Source organism: Pseudomyrmex gracilis, unplaced genomic scaffold (assembly GCF_002006095.1).
Source record: "Pseudomyrmex gracilis isolate BER0280 unplaced genomic scaffold, ASM200609v1 scaffold_17, whole genome shotgun sequence".
Taxonomy (NCBI): domain Eukaryota; kingdom Metazoa; phylum Arthropoda; class Insecta; order Hymenoptera; family Formicidae; genus Pseudomyrmex; species Pseudomyrmex gracilis.
Window position 1 is genome coordinate 410,784 of NW_018020601.1, and position 21,763 is coordinate 432,546.

The following is a 21,763-nucleotide window of genomic DNA, read 5'->3' on the forward strand; positions in this document are numbered from 1 at the left end:
TTTATGTCTCACAAGAGTACCTTGTGTAATATTAAAATTTTTTTTTTTTTTTTTTTTTTTTTTTTTTTTTTTTTCAGCTGAGATGCCCCACAGCAAACGAAGAAGGTAAGACTTCACTTGAACGTCGCATGTATTAATAATATCTGTGTCATGTATTTTGACGTGACACCGATATTAGCTCAGAGAAAATTAGTTCTCTGATTAATTGCCTGGCCGCGCAAACGAAAGATAAATAAAACGCTCTTGTGTATTCGTCGCTCGTTGTGTATTGCGTCACACAAATGTCTTAATATTCACAATATAAAAATAAAACTTCGCTAATTGCTTGACAAATTCATGTATCACATTTCTCGCGAATGTGTGTATTGATTCGGCCTTGAGACTGATTGAAAATTGTTCAACCGAATTATTAGGATGAGCGTGCGAATGTAAATACTTGTATGGCAAAACGGTTAAGATCTTTTACGATCTCTGTTTGCGGTGTATCTCCAGGCGCCGCGTCGCGATTTCGCGGCGGCACAGACTTGACAAAAAAACTTTCCGCATAATTACCCCCCCTCTCTCACATTAGAGCGAGAAGTCGGCCTCTTGGTGCAATAGGTGCGCTTTGTTTGTTCTCGTGATCTCTCCAAGATCAAGAGAAATCGAAACCGATATTCATTGTTCCGAGAGAGGAGCAATGTGGAATCGCGTTCATTGCCGTTCATTGAATCGCGTAGCGAACAGTAGCGACGCAGCGACTACCGTGGTGGTTGTGGCTCTAACGCGGTCGGAAGAAATTCTCTTTTCAAATTTCGAGAAACAACAGTCGAATTTTTGACGAGCAAGCACAATTTGTTTTTTTTTTTTTAAACGAAGCCGGATCACTTAAGGTCGACTTGCGTAATCGAAAAAACGATTCTGCGTGAACGATTGCGCGAGAGGACACAGTCGACCGCGTCTGAATGAACATGAATTAGTGACAGGAATTTCTGACGCAGTAATAACAGAGCACGTTTATCACGTATAATACATTTATATGCTTTTTTTTTTTTCACAATTTCCACCTTTGCCCCGGTTATTTCGCTTGTTAACATCCAGAACATCTTTTCGCGAAGAAGACCGAGGAAGACCGAGCTCTGTCGTGAGTACATAGGTATGGAGAAAAAACACATTATTTTAATTATTAATTATTTTCCGACTTCACACACATGTGTACACTCATATTAATTAATATATGTTTTAATATACATTGATTTTTTTCAACAGTTGTTCAAGTCATCACATTTACTAATCTAGCGCTACGTTAGTTTTTTTTTAATGATTTCACTTAACTTGTGATTCCTGCGTAATGTTACTTTAATAAGTTCGAGATAATGTAGAATAATAACGTCCTAGAAAACATTTCCATTTTATCAATGCGCATCCTAGTGTCAACATACATCTTGACGTATGATTTAGCGTTATCAGGAATCAACGCGAATTTCACACACGAGTGTCGCACAAAAATGGCAAGTCACGAATCTTGTTTCGTAAAACAACTTTGGGCATATTCGAACATATTTTAGCTCAGGCTGTTACGTATTTAACAAATTTTTTGTCAAAAATAAAAACTTTTATACGCGCGCACATACGTAATTTGTAACACCGCGCATTTGTTGAGAAAATAGATAAATCGACGAGTGTAACTTGTTATCACACCGTTTGCACCGAACGCGTAACGCGAAAAGTCCGATAGAAACCTCCTCCTACACTGGCGTAATGCATATCTGTCCCGTTCACGCGATCTCTTCCGTCGTAACATGCGATATCGCGGCTCTGACGATATCAGCCTGAAAAAAAAAGAACAGCACGCATTTAACAGCATTTTATCGTCGATCGCGAACGAATTTTTGAATTCGTTGAAATTGATGCGAAAAGCGCTCGCGAGTTTGACGGAAATAGCCGGCGCGCATTATGTGTTCATTTATCGCCGTGCGCACCTGTTTCGAAACCGCACACGGGTGTGTGTGTGTGATTAATTAATAACGAAGCGACGTTTGACGCGAGCGCGGTGAAGTTCGAGCGACTCTCTTATTCGATTATCGACGTCGCCAAGAACGCGAAGCTATTTTTTTCCGCTCTTTTTCACTTTACACACAGGTAAAAGTTATTCGTGATCGTATGTAAGTGTGTGCGCGATACAAGTCAATTAAATTATCAAATCAAATATCGATACGACGCGATGCATACACGAATTCAACGCGACTTCTTCTCAATGTTCTTCTTGTAACGTATAACTTTATAAACTTTGCTTCAAAACGTTAATCAAGTTTGCATTATCTTCTCGCCGAGTGTAATGACCTAAAGCGTGATGTGTGTAGGATGCGTGTCATCGTATCCTCATCATTCGACATTCGTGTGATTTTTGTGTGTTCAAACATTTCTTCTCTTCTCCACTCGTGATGCACATGCAATTGATGATTCCTAAGCGTGTTTATCGACATGATGATACCAATTGTCTCCTCTCTCTTTCTTCGTAAGCTGCTTATTTAACACTACAAAGCCCAATTATGTGTGCGCTCGACGAAGAAGAACAATAAACTTCAATAAGAGATATAAGAATCATCAGATAGACGCGCATTATCTTTCAAAGAAAATATTGAATCAGGACACCGACCAATTACCAGACTACACTAACGCGTTGCATGCGCAAACGCGTTTTAGTTATCAGATCCGCTCGGTTCGTGAAAGTCCGCAATATTATATCGCAAGTAGACAAAGCTACGATACAATTCAGAATTTAGAACTTTTCAAGATACGTGCACATTTCGAGATATTCGCGATGACAACAGGTAATCCGATACGCGTATCTGTTAATTATCCTAATCAGCAAATTATAATATCGTGTGCCATATTAGGAATAATCGATTATCGTTGAGAGAGAGAGAGAGAGAGAGAGAGAGGTGAAGTATAATAATTAACAGTTCTTGTTGATTAACAGCAGTTGATTGGCAATAATTAGTAGATTTGTTGATTATTTTAATACCTCACAATTCTGTACGTGTTTGTAATTTCTAAGCGCGCGAGTCGCAATTTGACTTTTTCTTAAAAAACAAAGCATAACATTTAAATATTTAACAACGTAACTCGCGTCGAGCGTTCGAGTCAAGTAATATCGCTACGCAACATATGACACAAATAGCAGTAGTTTACCATATTTCTTCGGAATCGCGTGCCAAGTGGCGAATTCAATTCCCAAACGCAATTCTTGTTTTGATTTGCATCGAACAAACAAAACTCGCGTTCCCGAATTGAGAAAAAAAATTCGTAAAATACATTGCACGTTCTTTCCGATTACGTCGAACGTTTGAAATTAAGTTAATTTTGATTGAAAATATGATTAAACACACGATAAGCGCGTGATATCTGGTAATGTATGCGTAAATATCTATACATGTAAACGCAGATTTATTTTCCGTTTGACATGACGGATCGAATGGATTTCTGTTTTTTGGTGTTTCTTTATGTCTGATTTTTATAATCAATAGTTATAAGTGTCAGTAGCTATAATAGTTATCGAAACTTTAATTATCAGAATTACAATATTCTACTGCAACAGTTTCGACAAAGAAATATGTGTGCAATATTGCACTTTTCATATTTACTTCAGTATTCGATTTCATATTCACACTTCAATTTTTTTCATATATACTTCAATATTCAAATTCAATAACTTTTTGTTCAAACAAGAGAGAAAAAAAATCTCATTGTAAAATACGATAAGGAAGTTGGAGTCCCTTTAAGTTGAAACTGTTTTTAAAATCGACCCGTTCAACGAGAGCGGCCAATGGTAATGACCTAATTGTTCTAATAATTAGCTCACATCTGTGCCGAATATATACATATTAGACGCGCGCACATGTAATGAAATACGTGATCTCTTGTCAGTCAAACGTTACTCGTTTCGCAGACTACTTGAGCGACGACATGTCGACGACTGCCCCGGAATTGACGGTCAGACGACCGGTCTACCAGCAAGACGAGCTTAATCATTTGTGCAAATACGTAAAACCCAAGAGAACTTGTAAGTATCGTCGTGATCTAACGCGACCGGCGAAGAATGTAGACGTTTATTTTCCTTTCACCTCGCTCGCCTTTTACTTCGGCGCGTGCGTTTTCCAAAAAAAAAAAAAAAAAGAGAACCGCTTCTCCACGTGACAATCCGCTCGAAACTGCTTATTAGCAGAATCGATTGATCGATTGATTAAAGGAGAATGCAAGAAATTCTTAGACGCAAAAATCACTTCGAAAAGTAAAGCGACACTTTTTTTTTTATGCGAGAAAACGTTTACAAGATCGCGAGCTCACAAATCGTCAGATGGAGAGAGACGTTTTCGATAATAAAATTCAATTTCGTAGATACCGACGTGATTTACGACGAATTGACTCGAAAGACCTTCAAAAGCGGTATAAAGTGTCTTAAATTAAAGTCTGTCTTAAATCATCAGAGAAAGGCAAAACGATCGCGCATGTATTGTTATCTATGTTTGCATTTAAAACAGTTAATATAGAAGACGTACCGTGCGTTAAAAAAAAAAAAATTAATGAATTATTCCGATGTTTACCTCGCGTTTAATTTAATCGAGCATAAATTTGTCGCTCTTTTAGTTAGGGGTGAGGTGTCGAGACGATGTAAAAAAATCAAACCAATCGCTCTCTTGAAGAAAACAATACCGCTGACCGACTGGCTGTTTTCGTACGACTGGAAAAACAACGTTTTGGGAGACATTGTTGCCGGAATTACCGTGGCTGTGATGCATATTCCGCAAGGTACGTTGAACACACTGTTAAGGACAATAAAATTAAATGAAGAATTTTCCTCCGCGAAATAAATGTGAAATCGATAAGCGATATCTCCAAGGAGAGATGCTAGAATTTTCGGTTCATACCGCCGAATATTTTATAGATCGCCAGGTATATTCACAGATAGACTACAACTCTGAAACACACAAGGTTATTATGATAATAAGAAGATCGACTTTATTGCTTTTCGTATAAACGGTATTATTATTTACGATCTGGCCTGGCAAAAACCCGACTGAATGTTGAAATATCGATGTTCGTTTGAAATTTAGTCGAATTTATAGTCACTCTCTTTTCTCTTCATACACACGTAGCGGGGGTTTATATTTTTATCATTCACTTTTTGTCTCTTTAAATTACTTGTTTTACAATAAATTTTATTTTCGTTGAGCAAGAAACATTAAAATTGTCAAACTGGAGAAAAAGAAGGGTTAAATAAAAGGGTTGAATATCAACGTCATATGTTTGCAGGTATGGCGTATGCAATTTTGGGCAACGTTCCGCCGATTGTTGGTATGTACATGGCTTTCTTTCCGGTTTTGGTGTACTTTTTTTTCGGCACATCCAGACACAATTCTATGGGTACGTATCTCACAACATATATAATAAAAAACAAATACACAAATAATACATGCTCTATATAAAGCATCTAACAAAAAATCACCGTGTTTGTTAGAATGATAAAATATATAGACAAAAAATTAACATCTGGTTAAGCTGAACCTGTGAAGTTTTTATTATCCGCGAAATTACATTCGATGTTGATTCAAAACACAGATTTTTGCAATTCTAATAATCGTCGCTTCTTTCAAGGTACGTTTGCTCTCATCTGCATGATGACCGGAAAAGTCGTCACCACATACAGTTCCGTTACGGTTCCGACAAATATCACGTCAGTTCAGAACGGCACCCTAGCATCCAATGTGAGTAACCAGTACTCGGCGGTGGAGGTCGCAACGGCGGTTACGTTTACGGTTGCCGTTATACAGGTAAAACTCTGCATCGGACGCACGCGCAATTCAACAATAATCGTTTATTTTTCTACAAGATTAAACAACATTTAAAACAAGTTTAACTAATTCTTTTTTTTTTTTTTTACATTTTTCCGTAAAATGTTTGCCGCACCTTTCTCCCGTCCCGTATATATATTGTATAAAATTTGTTCGTTACACGTTTTTACTCTTTTCTGTTTCTCCTCGTACCGGCTGGTCCGTTTTAATTATTATTCTCGCTGTTGTGTGTATACGTCCTCATACATATACATTTCGCTCTCTTGACCTCCCAACGACGTCACTCAAAATCTCTCGTCTAGTTAGGAATGTACGTGCTGCGTTTGGGCATAATCTCGTCTCTCCTCGCGGACAGCCTCGTGAGTGGATTCACGACTGCAGCGGCGATGCACGTGTTTACATCGCAAATAAGGGACCTCTTCGGGCTGAGCGACCTGCCGCGACGCAGGGGCGCATTCAAGCTTATTCTCGTGAGTAACAACTAAATTTTGTTTGGCCCCGTTAAATATTAGTCGAATCTCTTCTCTCGCTCAGACACGCATCGCTTCTTCATCCTGTTTTTATTCCTTTATTTTTTCCCTCCCCTCTCCTCCTCCCCTTTTTGTCATCTCAACAAAATGTTTGCACTCGGCAAACATTTAGGTAATCGTGGCGAACGCTTCCTGTAGATATTCCCGAGCAATCAAGTTGTAATTTAAAGCGTCGAGAAAGCGTTGTGCAACGCGCACGCACGAAGATTTACATAATGTTGCAGAAGGTCACGGAAAATATTTTTTGCAAACTTTCTGTTGTTTTTTTTTTTTTTTTTTTTAATAAGCTTCTTACAAACGTCTTATATAAAATCTCGCTTCCGGTATATGTAGTTTTTGCTAAGTTAGATCTTTAAGTTATTATATATATTCATAGATTGTGTCGTTTAATTATTTTTCAGACTTACGTCGACATCTTCGACAGTCTGAACGACATCAATACAACTGCTATAATATTATCTTGCGTTACCATCATAGTACTTATGTTCAACAATGAAATTCTCAAGGTTGGTGATATACGTTATGTTTTGAAACAAAGTGTAAAATAAAAAAGTAGAAGTATATATAAACAGATATATGTAAATGTTATGACATTTCACTCACGTGTGTGTTTTGCGAAAAAAAAAGAAAATATCTTTGAATTTCAGCCAAGAGTTTCAAAGTTGTGTGCCTTTCCAATTCCGATAGAGATGCTCGCGGTGATAATCGGTACTGTAGTTTCGATGCAAATGAATCTCGCGGATACGTACAACGTGATAACGGTTGGCCACATACCGGTGGGGTAAAGTATATTTTTTCAAATAATATTCAATTAATTTTTTTTTCGCAGCTCTTAGTCTCGCAAATTTCAAAGTAAAATTTAATTCAAATATTACCTTTGACTGTGTTAAAATTAATTAATTTGTTAAATCCGAGTGGGGGAGAATATATTTCTCGACAAAATATGTACAACTCTCCGACTCTTTCGATTTCTCCCATAAAACATCAAAAGGTTTTTCAGAGAACAGAAATCTTTTTCAGATTGCCAGTTCCGTCGGTACCGCCATTATCCCTTATACCTCACATTTTAGTAGACAGTGTCGTAATTACTATGGTCGCTTACACAATATCAATGTCCATGGCGCTGATCTTCGCGCAAAAAGTGGGCTATGAGATCGACTCCAATCAAGAATTAATGGCACAGGTAAATTTGAAAGTAACAATATATTTTAATTAATATACATATTGTTTTTTTTTTTTAATTACATTATAATCGAGATGTATTTTCGAAGCAACAATCTCTCTTTCTTTGTTTTTTATAAATATAATTTGTTTCTATCACACACATTCGCATTTGTAATGTGTGTCTTTTCAATATCTGTTTTAATTTAATTATCTGTTTTCAATATTATATGATTTAATTTAATTAATAATATGTATGCGCGCGCGTAAAAACGTAATATGTGCGAATCCCGTAACAACAAAACGAAAATATTTTTGCAGGGTTTGGGAAATCTTGTAGGTTCCTTCTTCTCCTGTATGCCCATCACGGCTTCGTTATCCAGATCGTTGATTCAACAAACCGTAGGCGGACACACGCAGCTGGCTAGCTTGGTATCGTGCGGAATTTTGGTCAGCGTATTACTGTGGATCGGTCCGTTCTTTCAACCCCTGCCACGAGTAATTTATTTTCTCATTCACGATCACGCGGAATAACAAAAAAATTCGCGTCGGTATATAATTAATGTGACTTCGATGTGTTTATCGAATGCGGTACAGTGTGTCCTGGCGAGTATAATCGTGGTGGCGTTGAAAGGGATGCTGATGAAGGTCACCGAGTTTACGAAGTTCTGGAGATTGGACAAAACGGACGGCGGCATTTGGGCCGTAACCTTCGTCATTGTAGTTCTTTTTGACGTCGAGTACGGATTATTGGTCGGCATGCTTCTCTGCATCGGACGGCTGCTTGTTCTCGCAATGCGACCTTACACTTGCAAACTGGCTCAAGCACCCGGCACCGAGCTTTATCTGGATGCCAAGAGATACAAAGGAGTATGAAGAGCTTGTAATTTGAGCTACGTTCGCTTTTCTTACTCGCTTGTTTTCTTTTATCTTTGTTGTTTTTTTTTTTTTTTTTTTTGTAACTATTTTCAGACCGTGGAAGTCCCTGGCATCAAAATCGTCCATTATTCCGGCAGTCTGAATTTTGCGTCCCGACAATATTTCCGCGAGGAAGTTTATAAGATAGCGGAGTTGGTGCCGCAAAAAGAACTGAACAGGCTAAAGAATGCGGAACCCAACGACGTTGCGCCGGGAGAAATTAAAAAGGTGAAAATATAATTTGCAAAAGTACAATCTGCAGATGTAAGCACGCGTAAGAAAAAAAAATGCGAAAAACCAAGTGCTTTCGTGGCTGAAACGGCAAGGCAACCACGCGAATATGAGAAGTATTCTGCAACTTATGCAGCCAAGTATTTTTTTCGCAATAGTTTTTCAAATTTTATAAAAAGAAAAAGACGAAAAAAAAAAAATACTCGTTCGCACTGACACTATTTTTAAAAGTTCGTGTCTTATTTTTATTTTACAGCTGCACATTCTTATACTGGACTTCACCGCATTGTCGCATGTCGACTTAGCGGGCGCGAATGCACTGCGAAGTATTGTGAACGAATACTGCAGTATAGAGGTGTCCGTTTATATTGCAGGTTGTTCCGGTTAGTATGCATGTGTTTATTGTAGCTTGCCCCATTGTGAACACGAATTCGCATTTGCATAATTACGATCGAACGTACGTTATAATTATATACTTCAGACAAAATTTTGAAGTTATTTATACGCGAAACATCGAAATTAGTTTTTGAATATTCAGTCGACTACTTTCTGCCAACTCTCGATATCGATTTGCAGGTCCCGTGTACGAGAGAATGAGAAAGTGCAACCTGATCGAACAGAACGACAATCATTTCTTCGCCATGTTTCCGACGGTCGCCGACGCGGTACATTTCGCGCGTTCGCAGACCGAAATGCTCACAACAACTTCATGGAGCACTCGAATCTGCGACGAGAATGTCATCAGTAGTCTTTAACACGTTTACGCAACTCCAATATCACGAGATAACGTTCATATGCGATAATGTATTGAAAACAAAGCGGATCATCATACACTCCACTTATTTTATTTTCATATTATATGGTCTTTTGGAATTAATGTAATTTTGCAAACACATTGCTTCGTATCTCTTTTGTCGATCGTTAGAATACTATTCTCCAATTAATTTTTTAATCATTTTTACTAGTATTCGATGTATTGTATTTTTAAGAGCTTTCTTTCTCTATTATCACACAAATATTTATACGCCTTCGCCAATATTTATTTATACTTCGCACCGCTTTTTTATTTATAGAAGACATTCATCAATAATGATAGTCTGCTAACCGAGCGGTATATTATGTTTATTATAAATTTTCATTTATTTTATAACTAAGTTTTATTGTTAATGACGATCTCGAATTTTGTATTGTCACAACAAGATCGCCTTAGATGTTGGTTTTTTTTTTTTAAATAAACGGAGATGTCACATATCTTCTTTTGTGGGCAATAAAAAAAAAAGTTGAACATATATCTAGTTAGTGTGAGTACACCGATTTTAATTTATTTCTTTCGGGTTGAGGGGAATCACAAAGCAACGCCGCCATGTTGCGTGACGTTATTTTCTATGACATCATTCCGTACCTCCTGGCTCACCAATCGATTTGCTATTATTCATTGTGTAATTTAATATCTATCGACGTGGATGCAATTGTTACCTTTTGGAACACGACCCTGAAGAAACCGCCAGTAATATTTTTTTTTTTTCGCTTCGCACGCGAATGTGAAGTAATCCGCGTATAATGTGTGTTTGAAACGTATCGACACATCTTGTCGCTATTCGCGAGCGAGTTTGGTAGGCAAATTTTCGACATACATAGCTGCACGCGTGATTTATCGATGTATCACATCTCGAAATACATGAAAGTCTAGGACGCGCGCGGGAACATACACAAGAATGCGTGAATTGAATTTAAAAGAAGTACGTACGTACATACATACATACGTAAGTAGGTATCGTAAGTGCTTTTACACGTGAAATTGGCGCTAGCAATACAAAACGTGTGGATATTATTGGAATCGGGCGTGTGTGGTGGTTTTCTTTGTTTTAGATGTCGCGGCCGTTTTAAAATTCGCGCCACATTGACAGTCGGGCACGTGGCGTCGCGTCGGGACTTTCGTATTCGCGCATTCGCCGCCGGATACACACGCACGCTTTTGTGTGATAGTTCAGATCTGACAGGTGTATCGCGCGTTGGCACGTCGTACAGATTTTGTTTATCATGAACGCGCTAGTGCAATATTTCAAGTCCATTCCAACGCACATGGTAAGCGGCCGAAGTCTAGACACTTGGTTTGAATAATTAACGCGCTTCTTTACGCGCGACAAGTCGAAGATAAGACGAATTTTGTTTTACGTGAGGTTAGGTTGCGGAATGTAACCGTATGTCGTGTAACTCTTAACACATCGCGCGGTATTATCGGAAGAATTTGCAATTTAGATACGTGCGAAACTGTGTCTGCGCTACAGTTGTTTACATTTCGAAAGTTTTTTTTATACGCAATGCGTATTATTCACGCAAATGTGAAAAACTTTTATGCGTTTACATTCATCATGTGTTATTTGGTTTTTGTAGGATTATGACGGCCAAGCGAGAGCAGAAAGACTGTCGAGGGTAATAATAACGTTGTTTGGTGTAAGTTACGTTTTTCTAGAAGAGCTTGAGCTTGCATTTGTTATTAACAGTTGATAATTTTTTAGTACGAAATGTCATGTATTGTGTTTGCAGGTAGTCGGATTAATATGGGGATACATTATTCAACAATTCTCACAGACAATTTATATTTTGTACGCTGGCTTTGCTCTAGCTGTGATGCTCACCGTACCTCCGTGGCCCATATATCGCCACAAACCATTGGACTGGCAAAAACCACAGTCGGAAGCTCCAGCTAAATCTAAAAAGAAGAAATAAATACAAAATATTAATTTTAATTATATGAAAAAAAACAATAATTTGCACTGTGTGATGAACTGAAATCGAACTCATGTGTTGCCAACAAAATTTGTGTTCGGCAACATGAGTTTGATTTCTGTAAATAAAAAATCCATACTTAATCTATATTATTTGTTCTTTAGCAGTTATGAGATAAACAGTTATGAATGTCATTAATGTGAGAATAAGTGTGATTGTGGAGAAGATCACATGTTTTTTAAGACATATGTAAGACATATATGTTATCTGTACTTTGTTGGTTGGTATACAAATAAAAGATACATTTTTTAAAAGCTAATGATGTAGCTAATGATAATCTCTTACATTTAGTGCCAAAATAAATCAAGAGAACATTTTTTAAATTCGGAGAATAATTAACTAAAATTATTTTTAAGAATTATAAATGTGTGTTTATTTTAGTAGATTTATATATTTTGTCTCAAAATATTTTTTACATCTCGTCTAATTTTCGATCAATTATTTGTTTCATTATTATAAAAAATATATGGCAATAAATATTATATATATATAAAAGATATATATATATAATATATATTATATTTTTTTTTTTTTTTTTTTTTTATGGCAATAACTTATATTTGCTAATACTTATATTATACGAAGGTAAAAAATAGATAGAAAGTATAAGCCGTCAAGCGTACGTATAATCAAATAATTACCGAACATTAAATTGCTTCAAGTTACAGATGGTTACGTAAGAATGAAAAAAAGAGAGAAGCAACCGCGTAATCGTGTTATACCTGCAACAATTTTGTATCGGGCAATAGCTTTTCTCTTCCGCAACGGAAACAACTCTTATATAATCGCTTGTGCTCCAAAAACGGTAGAAACCGTTGATCCGGTCTCACCGACTTGTAAATCGTCCGTCAATTAGATGTTCTTTGCGATTACGGACACACCGCGTCGCACTCGGTTAAAACTCGTTTGGATCCGTTCCAACGTTTGACTTTCATCGATCATGTTTTCCATTTTCTCCGGTCACAGACTCTCTGACCGGGGATCATCATTTCCCTCAAAATTGCTAATTAGCTTTCGCAAAGTGATTATCATTTTGTATAAGAGTGGAATATAAAATACAAAAAATAAATCAGAAAAAAAAAAAATAAAATAATATTAGATAAAATTAGAGAGAATAGAAATGCAAATAAATAATAAATAAAATTAAATAAAAAATGCAAAAAGTTGTAATTTATACGATACTTTCACGCTGTATCCGCTGGATTTTGGCGGTTATGTAATAATGTAATCGTATCTTCATTATATTACAATTCGCTGTTCTTGAAGTCACGTGCACACACGTATACAACGGACCATAAATTAAAAGAAGAAATCGTATTAACGATACAATAAGATAAAATCGTTCGGAACGTTTTCTGCGGTAGTTCTTACGTAATCAACATACCGGATATGTATTGGTGAATTCATCTGAATGCCTTAAATCGTTTTTTTTTTTTATGTTTTATTCCTTCTTTCCTCTTTTTTTGATTACACGCTTACCTGTCCCGTACGGAGATACGTAAAGTTGTGTGTGTAAGAAGGTGTTACGAAACACTTTCTCCCTGTATGATGGATATTTTAAGTATGCAACTTGTACCACTTCCTGTAACAGGAAGGCGAGTCCGATTGGAAAAAAAGTGGACGTAATTGCAGCGGAACATACAACGTATAACACGGTCTCGATCGTTACCTTGGTCTTAACACTGAGTCGTTTATCTAAGCGTAGCTCCCGCAATTGGAGATTAGCAAATGAAAGCAGGAAAATTAGCAAAATCACAGTAGTGATCCACGCGCAATTAATTATATCCTGAATGTTCTCGTTGAGTATCAAGAAAATAACCACAAAACACATTACGTTTATTTTAAATTTTTTGCTGTCTGATGAAGAAATATGATTTTTAATAAAAAAAAAACTTATGAGATAAATTTTATTTTATGAAAAATATAATCGTCATAACATGTGAAAAATCTTATATTTCTAAAATTAGAGATTAAATTAATTTTTATATAGTTTTATTATAAATATATATATATATATATATATGAATAGCGTGTGTAACACATATGCGATTTGAAAATAATCAATTTATTTAGAAAATTAAACCAAATTGTATATATTTGTACGAAGAAATCCAACACAGCGTAAAATTATACGAGTGCAACGCACTATTTATTTACGTTGCGTTTCAGACAAAGACATTTCATCATCGTATTTGCAAACTTTCGCTCTGATATAATTTGCTCTAATGTTATTACGCGTTTAAGCAAATCAATTTGAAAGAGAAGTGACTTTTTCCTTAAAAATTCCTCGCACGTATTTGGAAGATCGAGATGTTACATCACCGGCAACCACGATTATGTGCTCTCTCGTGTCGCGTTTAAGTAATAAATTTACATTTTACAATTTCACAAAATTCTGATCTTTTTTTCATCGAGATCGATTGAGAGACAGGTTTCACTCCGGAACTAGAAGTTGTTTCATCGAAGCAACATTGCGAGAGAAATCGGCTCATAATTTATTAATACAAATCAATATGTTCCCAGCAAACACAGATTACAGCTATGTAACATGGATAAGTCAGTGTTTGAATTTACTTGTAACTACCCCTGGAGTTTCCTGAACGCTGCGCGCCGCTCGCTTTTCCTTCATTCTGCTTAGCTCAGCGATCCAAGTTTCGTCATTTGGCGGTAAGACGTGCTCTGGTACTTAATCGTATTAAGTGGCAGTTGCAAATAAATTCACGAGCATTGTTTTTTGTATAAACTTCAAAACCAACCTTGAAATCGTGATTCATAATAGTCGCGGTATCAATTTCGGAATTAGAAAAAATTACTAATTTGTTAGAATACGTTTTTATTTATGTTATACAGTATATATCAAACATACAAAGTCGTATACCGTAACTCTTAATGATGAATGCGACTTTAACACGTAATCAATGTCTCAAGAAATATTTCATATAGATCTAATTAAATACTTCAGAGAGTCAAAACATACAGCGCACGTGTAATAAAAATATATTGCGTAGAAAAATATGTTTTGCTTTGCGTGATGTAACGCCGATTTCCTGTCATATTTTTACACTAAAATTCACTAATTTGCAAGTTAACGATGGAGTTTATTACGATGTTTTCGGGTTTCTCGTGCACACTCTCACTTTTATCCACTCTTGTCATGAAAACATTTTTTTCCCCTTCTCTCGGTATTTTTATTTTTTTAGATTAAATAATTAAAAAATATTTATATTAAATAATTGAAATATCTTTGCGTAATTAATTAATTTTAAAACGATCGAATGAGAAAGTGAGTAGAGTTCGGTGTTTCATTACATGATCGTAAGTCACATCGCATGTCACAGACACGTACACACACACACACACTTGTATACAAATTTAATTTTGACAAACAGTGGTTTCTCTTCAAAATATCTTAATGTTGGAAAAAGTTGCTCTGCTGGAATTACGCGCGCGCGAACGGGATCATCCTCGCGCGAGGTCCGATTCGCACTCGAGGCGTCGCCGTCGCTCACACATATCGCACGCACATCGTCGAGTTACGCAGCATCGAAACGCGAACGTAACGCGAGCCTTCGCGTTTCCTTGCTTTTACGTAACTTGTGATCCCGAGCCATTTTATTCTCCCACCCTTGTGCAATTTCACCGGGTGGTTTTGGCCAACGCGGTCTGTCCTTTATAAGCGGACATCCCCGACGCTCAAAACAGAATCGTGCCAACACAGTTCGTAAACGCACAGCACGCACAGCCGTCGCACACGCGAAATTAATTTTTTTTTTCCAAAGTAAACTCAATCGACACTGCCCGCCCAGTCGAAGATGCACTCCTACACCGTAGCTGTGAGTGTTTTTATTATAATATATATACATATATAGTATTTACGTATTATTATTTGAAATTTTCAACTTCTGAAGTTCTCCGACGATTTTGTGATTTCTTGTGATTTTGATATAATGCGCGTAAAATTATTCGAAATCGAGTGTGCGCTATCTTAATTTTGCAAAATTTGTGCGCGAATATTTTTGTGATCATACAATTACTGTGACATAGTTTTTCGCAATTTCTGTGTAACTTTATTGTTAATAACTATGAGATAAATTTACGCTCATTGTTGAAAAAATATAGATGTCGGGTATATATTGTTGAAAACAATTAGAAAAATATACTTTATATAACGTGCAATTTTTCTTATATTTTTTTTATATACGCGTGAGATATCAAATTAAATATTTAATTTTAAATATCTATCTAAATTTTACTATCGAATTTTTTATTTTATTACGTTATTCAAACATTTCTGTATACGCGCATTAATAACGTTATTAACAACACACCGACAAAGCTCTCAAGAAAAAAGAAAGAAAGTTGACTAAAAGTCTTGAATCTAAATGAACGCGCGACATTTATTTACGTACGATACTTGAAGTAGAAGCACGCGCGTTTGCATCGCCGCTGTGCGATAAAATGAAAGAAGCGGCGAGAATGATAAAATGTGGATAAAAAAAAAAAAAAAAACGTCGCGCATTTAAATGAAACTTGTTTACATTTGTTTTCGATGTTACCAAGTAAACCGCGAATCTCTCTCTCTCGTGTGTTGCAGTTACTCGTGTTCGGAATGATGGCCGTGACTTTGGCAACGCCAATTCCAGGTCATCATCAGTAAGTAACTTTGTTCATATTGAGAATTACTCGCTACAAAAAGTGTTTATTTTGCTTTTAACGAAAGCATTGCATATACCTTCCTCGTTTATCTGCTAATTGTGTGCAACTTCAGTGAACATCACGTTATTCACGTGCCCTATCACGTACACACGGTTCATCATCATCACGTGAAGAAGATACACGTGCCGGTGCATCACGTCGAAAAGGTTCACGTTCCAGTTCATATCCCAGTGCATCATGTCGAAAAAGTACCAGTACCCGTACCAGTGCACCATGTTGAGAAAGTACCTGTGCCTTATCCGGTTGTTGAAAAGGTTCACGTACCCGTTCACGTACCTGTTCACGTACCCATTCACAAAGAGGAGCACGGTTGGCTGTAGAGACAGAGCACTTCATCTTCTAGCTTTAATTGTTTTAGGTTCGTACTGTTTATTTTTACCAAATAGAGAAAAAGAGAAGACAAAGAAAAAGAGAGAGTGAGAGAGAGAAAGAGAGATTGCAATTAACGTATTAAAACTAAAGCAAATTTAAACTAAATAAATCTAAGATATATATTATTTTTAAATTCAAAGAAAAAAGAGAGAGTGTCGTATAAGCGGTCATTATCAATACTTTTAAATTTTTAACGTTTTTATGTTAAATATAATGTGTAACATTCTCTCTGAAAGATAATAATTATATACTTTCTTAACAAATATAAAAAACGATTTTTAGGTTGTTATTAACGTGTAGACTCGAGTAATAAATAAAATTCACTAAACTTCACTTCCCGGTTCGGATCGGATGATAAGAAGATTTAGTCAGATTTATGCGCACACGCGCATAATAGAGGAACATACATATACAGAAGAAAAGAAGAAAACTGGTCAGTACAAAATTACTCGAGTACCCGTCTCTTCATGTAACATTTAAGGAGTTAAGGAGTTAAGAATTTAATGTAAGAACCAAATATACTCTGTATGCACGCGTGTGTACTCAGAACAAAGCTTAAAGTTGTATATACTTTGTCACTATGTTGAGTCATTATTTTATATAATAAATATGTAAAAAAATATTTTGTCTTGTTTATCAATATATTTATTTATATTTATAAATACTTATAAATACTTCTTCTTCGCTAAAAATACAGAAGTAACAGTTACGCATAAATTTCTTGCTTACATTTCAAAAATGTTCGCACAAATGAGAGAATATTCTAGAACAATGAAATATAATCTATAATATATAAATATGATTTAGTTTTGCAACAACAAGCTCAACAATAACAACAAATCAATAACAAAGAGTCATCAAAATAACAACAGTGATACAATTAAATAAAACTCCATTAGCGAGACGAGTTCTTTAATCATAAGCCGTGAGAAACGAAGTAATTTACCAGCTGTCCTCGTGTTCGTGATGCTCGTGATGATCGTCTGATTTGACCGGTATGTAAATTTTCTTCACATGCGTGTGATGATGCTTGTGGATGAGATGTGGCACGTGAATGATAAAATGCGTGCTGAAAAAAATTTTGCACTTTGTCGAATTATTTTCCATCGCATCTTGTGTGAAAATTCGCAATATATTTTTTAAGAAAAATATAAAAAAATCAATAACTTATTGTCAGCAAGACAAAAAAACAACATTACTGTTCGTCATGGTGACCGCCAGGATGAGGCATTGCTGATACCAGTGCCGTTGTAACAACCAGCAGCAAAAGAAACTAAACAAAAAAAAAAAAAGAAAATCTTTACATAAAGTGTCATAAAAAAATCTGCTTCAAAAATTTTAGAGATTGCCGTGTTCTCACACGTCTGGCGCTTCGCATGTGTCAAAAAATTATAGCTAGCTGACACGCCCAGTTTATTTTCTCAAAGACTCGGAACATAAATTACAGATCTTGTCTTTCACGGTAACGACTGGAGAAAGTGTATATGTATATTTTGATTATACACGTTAGCTTTGTTGAAAAATTAGAAATATCACGGCAGTATAAGCAAGCGTCGGAAACATCGCAAAATTATAGATATTAAAAGAAATTATATCATATATTACAAAGTGTTCGAAAAATATTTGTGAAAATCAGTAAGAACATTTACATAGAAAAGAGTGAATTAAAATGCTTCTCTTATCACACGTTTATATCAAGATTCAACAAGTTGCGTTTATTAACTTTTTTTTATCCGTACTATCAGTATTTACAACAACAATCACTAAACAAAAAATAAAAAGGACATCATTATCTGTGTGCCATTAACATGTGAACAAATCATCTCTCTTTCGACAAAAAAATCGCTTTATGACGCACGATTAAACAATCGGAACGGATCACTGATCGGATTCAAATATGAGACACCCACGTGCGTTCCGAAGTTGCTCATGCTTGTGCCGTATGCGCGAAATGTATATGTTTAATTCTTCCGAGACTGCGACCAAGCAATGACTAAGTATTCCTTTCGCGATCAGCCTTATAAACAGAAACATAATCAGTGAACGCACAGAAAACAGTTCCTGAGAGCGCACCACCTTACCCCACCTGGATATTTACTCTCACCTGAGCGGTTATACGAAACCTCACGTACGGTTTCGCCGCATTATTTTAAACCGCGATTTTCGCAGTCTTCCTGTCGCTACTTCGACGTTCACGCTTCACTTAATGGGCGTCATACTCGGGGCGCCTTTCCCGAGAGCGTAGTCGCCGTCTACAAATTATTCAGTTCGGAAGTGTCGAAATGCACCGGAAAAAGTGAAGTCGACTCGAAACTCTCCGATAGAATTTCTCCTTCAGAAGGGAAATCGATGCATTATTTTCGCTAACAAAGCAATGAAAGCAAATGAGAATATCACACAACAACAGGAAGTAAAAAGGCGTATCATAGCAAGATGTATCAGGAAGTGTGAAGAAATTAAGGATTTGTAAAGGTAATTATATTGTATCTTCATTAAAAAACGAAAATATATATTCTATCGTGATCAAAGAAATCTACTGATTTCACTAGAGATAAAAATAAGTATTTTTATCTTTTAGTGAAATCGGTTTCCATAATTCTTTAAACATTGCTTAAGCAAATTACGTTAGTTCGTAAAAAGATGATTGCGAAAAATCCTTTTTCGTCATTATAAGATCTTAGACTCCGTCTTAGACGTATGGTTCAAGTTTGACACACAGTAAACACTCTAAATAATGCTTACTCACAAATCTTGCTCATCATAGTTGAATAATCGATTCTCTGCTCTACTTATATAAACGTTACGCACAAAGAACTTGAAATATGTAATATTAAAAATATTACGTTGTGTGGCTTATATAAAAACCGATGATTCGTTCGTTATGTTGCATAAGTTTGTAATCAATGTTTATTTTATATGTTTAATATTCATTTCAGTTTTTTAAATTTCAACTACGTATTTGATAATATTATATAAGATAAAAAACTTTTTTCTCTTTTTTTCTAATTACTTGCGATTACTGTCTGTTTTTATATAGAAGTTAAATATTTCTTTTTTATATTTTTATTAATTGTTTCTTAAAATAATATACATCGCAAATATATATGATTTTGTGAACGCAAATTATAGATATATTTGCGCTTTATTGTTCTTTTAGTTTTTGTCTTAATGTTCTTTTAACTTTACGCGCGCCACCGTCTAATTATAATCTTATGTTTATCACAAATAGTTTTACGAAACAATGAGCACAAGATCTGTGTATATTTAAGTGTTCCGCGTACATGTACGCGTATATGCATATGAGTGAAATCGCGTCTCGTTTATCAAACGATTAGTTCTTTCACTTTTCCGCTTCCACTTTCCATTTCAAATTAATTCAAAGTTAATATATGATGTTTTACGATCTCATAATTTGTAATTTCACTGCCAGATGTCTTTTAAAACATGCCGCTGATTGAAGCATCTATAAAAAAAAAAAATCATCTCAGTGCTCGTTAAAAAGTGAAAATTATATCTGACACATTAGTAAGTACGAGTCATTTAAGATTGATGAGTTTTTTTTATTATTTTGTATGAATTAGAGAGAGTATAAGAATACTATAATTATATTTATATGTAGTAGAATTTTTACTTGAAAAGATATACCAATGATATGAGTACTTTAAAAAATACAGGTTAAAATATAGTAATTATAATATAATAATTAAAATAAATATAATAGAGCACAGAAAAATTGTGTACATATAAAAAAATGCGATGTTTATTCTTATTAATTTAAAGCTTGTATTTACAGTCAATATATATGAACGTCGTATCCAATTGTACCAGAAATACAAGTAAGCACGTTGGGTTGCATATGTTCTGGATGTGTTTTTGAGAGAATTTCTCTGTCAGCTTTCAATATCACTAGATATTTTATAGATCTGAGTATTAAAAATATTTTCGAAAAATACAGTTACGAATAATTATGTTAAAATCTTTGCAAAAGTTGAAAATAATTATCATTTACAAATTATAATTGTATAAAACAAATATTAAGTATACTATGTGTGTTTGTGAATCGATTTGAATTGTATGAATACGTAGTAACAGGAAATGCGGGAAGAGAGGTAATACATATAATATACTAAAAAACATATAAAAATTTTATTGAAACATAACATTATAATATAATATATATCCTATGTACAAATTTTATTGTATATACAAACACAACATATTGTGATCAACATGCACTCAGATGGGTAAATCGTAATCGGATTGTATTAACGACTACGATTTGTGTAAGCAAGGCACGTGAAGATTCAACGTGAGAAATGCGTGCCAAATTTGACAATGAGGTATACAAATATATGAATATAATCGTATAATCATATGAGTTATGGCGATATACGCCTAATAGTTTTTATCACAAACTAGTTGAAGTGCTTTGTAAGCTTCAGAAGTCACTCAGGTTATGAAGTTATTTTGGTGCTATTATTTCTTAACATATCGGTAACAAGATCGATCAAATTTCATATTCTGAATAATATTTTATGTAAGTTGTTTAAACGTTACTAAAATTTTGATTTGCTTTGATACAAACACAATTTTGGATGCATTTTCAGAGAACGTTGTTCCGTAATTATTTTTCGTGTACTGTTTCATACGTTTGTCGTGTAAGTCAAGTCAAGTTGACATTCATTTAACTAATTGTGCACTGCAAATTAATTTTGTAAGCAATCAAGTTGGAAAAAATTGTCACATGTCGTTGTCGTACGCATAACGTCGAGTTGTGTCAAAACATAGTTAAGTTAAGTCAGATTAAATTTGATGTAAGATGTTTTGTTGTCGCAATATTGTCTCTTAGAAAGTTTACGATAATTATTGATTAAACTTGTCAAAAAACATTTAAAACAGTCTAGAATATTCGAGATAACAAAAATCTCAAAACCTAAAAAAGTATTTGTGAAAAATAAGTAAAACAATATTATTACTGTTATTTTTCACTTTAAAAAATTCCGTTGATGCAAACAAGTTCTAATAAATTGTTAAATTGTGAAAAAATGGAAATCATTATTAAATATCACACTTATCGATTGTTACACTATAATAAAAGTGGAGATTATTGTTTAAAAGATATTTCAAGTTAAAATTTGTATCGATCAATTGAAATAAAAACCAATATGCACGGCTACTGGTGTCTGTATTGCACATTTTGCGCAACATATT

The 21,763-nt window shown here is 35.0% G+C and overlaps 3 protein-coding genes and 1 long non-coding RNA gene across 10 annotated transcripts in view; 3 read left to right on the plus strand and 1 right to left on the minus strand.

Moving 5' to 3' along the window:
* Positions 1 to 9,963, plus strand: part of LOC109864097 (solute carrier family 26 member 10-like) — an 11,109-nt gene extending 1,146 nt beyond the window's left edge. The window contains exons 2-15 of one of the 7 annotated variants that reach the window (XM_020444994.1): positions 78 to 105; positions 3,932 to 4,045; positions 4,630 to 4,791; positions 5,296 to 5,406; positions 5,638 to 5,813; positions 6,137 to 6,304; positions 6,766 to 6,870; positions 7,012 to 7,145; positions 7,385 to 7,547; positions 7,847 to 8,023; positions 8,123 to 8,395; positions 8,498 to 8,671; positions 8,931 to 9,057; positions 9,251 to 9,963. In XM_020444994.1, coding sequence (XP_020300583.1) covers positions 78 to 105; positions 3,932 to 4,045; positions 4,630 to 4,791; positions 5,296 to 5,406; positions 5,638 to 5,813; positions 6,137 to 6,304; positions 6,766 to 6,870; positions 7,012 to 7,145; positions 7,385 to 7,547; positions 7,847 to 8,023; positions 8,123 to 8,395; positions 8,498 to 8,671; positions 8,931 to 9,057; positions 9,251 to 9,429 — 2,091 coding nt within the window. In that variant the 3' untranslated portion in view covers positions 9,430 to 9,963. The other 6 variants (XM_020444997.1, XM_020444998.1, XM_020445000.1 and 3 more) reach the window with 6 other exon arrangements.
* A 656-nt stretch (positions 9,964 to 10,619) lies between these two features.
* On the plus strand, positions 10,620 to 11,551 carry LOC109864099 (signal peptidase complex subunit 1). Its single transcript, XM_020445001.1, has 3 exons — positions 10,620 to 10,759; positions 11,069 to 11,128; positions 11,222 to 11,551. Exons 1-3 carry the CDS (start codon positions 10,715 to 10,717, stop codon positions 11,402 to 11,404), a joined length of 288 nt encoding a protein of 95 aa, XP_020300590.1. The 5' UTR covers positions 10,620 to 10,714; the 3' UTR covers positions 11,405 to 11,551.
* Positions 11,552 to 15,146: 3,595 nt separating this feature from the next.
* Positions 15,147 to 17,174, plus strand: LOC109864114 (uncharacterized histidine-rich protein DDB_G0274557-like). The gene is made up of 4 exons (XM_020445027.1): positions 15,147 to 15,297; positions 16,059 to 16,117; positions 16,233 to 16,541; positions 16,837 to 17,174. The coding sequence occupies exons 1-3, from the start codon at positions 15,277 to 15,279 to the stop codon at positions 16,498 to 16,500; spliced, it is 348 nt and encodes a 115-aa protein (XP_020300616.1). The 5' UTR covers positions 15,147 to 15,276; the 3' UTR covers positions 16,501 to 16,541; positions 16,837 to 17,174.
* An 88-nt stretch (positions 17,175 to 17,262) lies between these two features.
* LOC109864159 lies at positions 17,263 to 18,549 on the minus strand. The gene is made up of 3 exons (XR_002251406.1): positions 18,463 to 18,549; positions 17,752 to 17,825; positions 17,263 to 17,621 (listed from the first exon to the last, which is right to left on the minus strand). It is a non-coding gene; the product is annotated as an uncharacterized LOC109864159 (long non-coding RNA).
* Between the last annotated feature and the right edge of the window lie 3,214 nt (positions 18,550 to 21,763).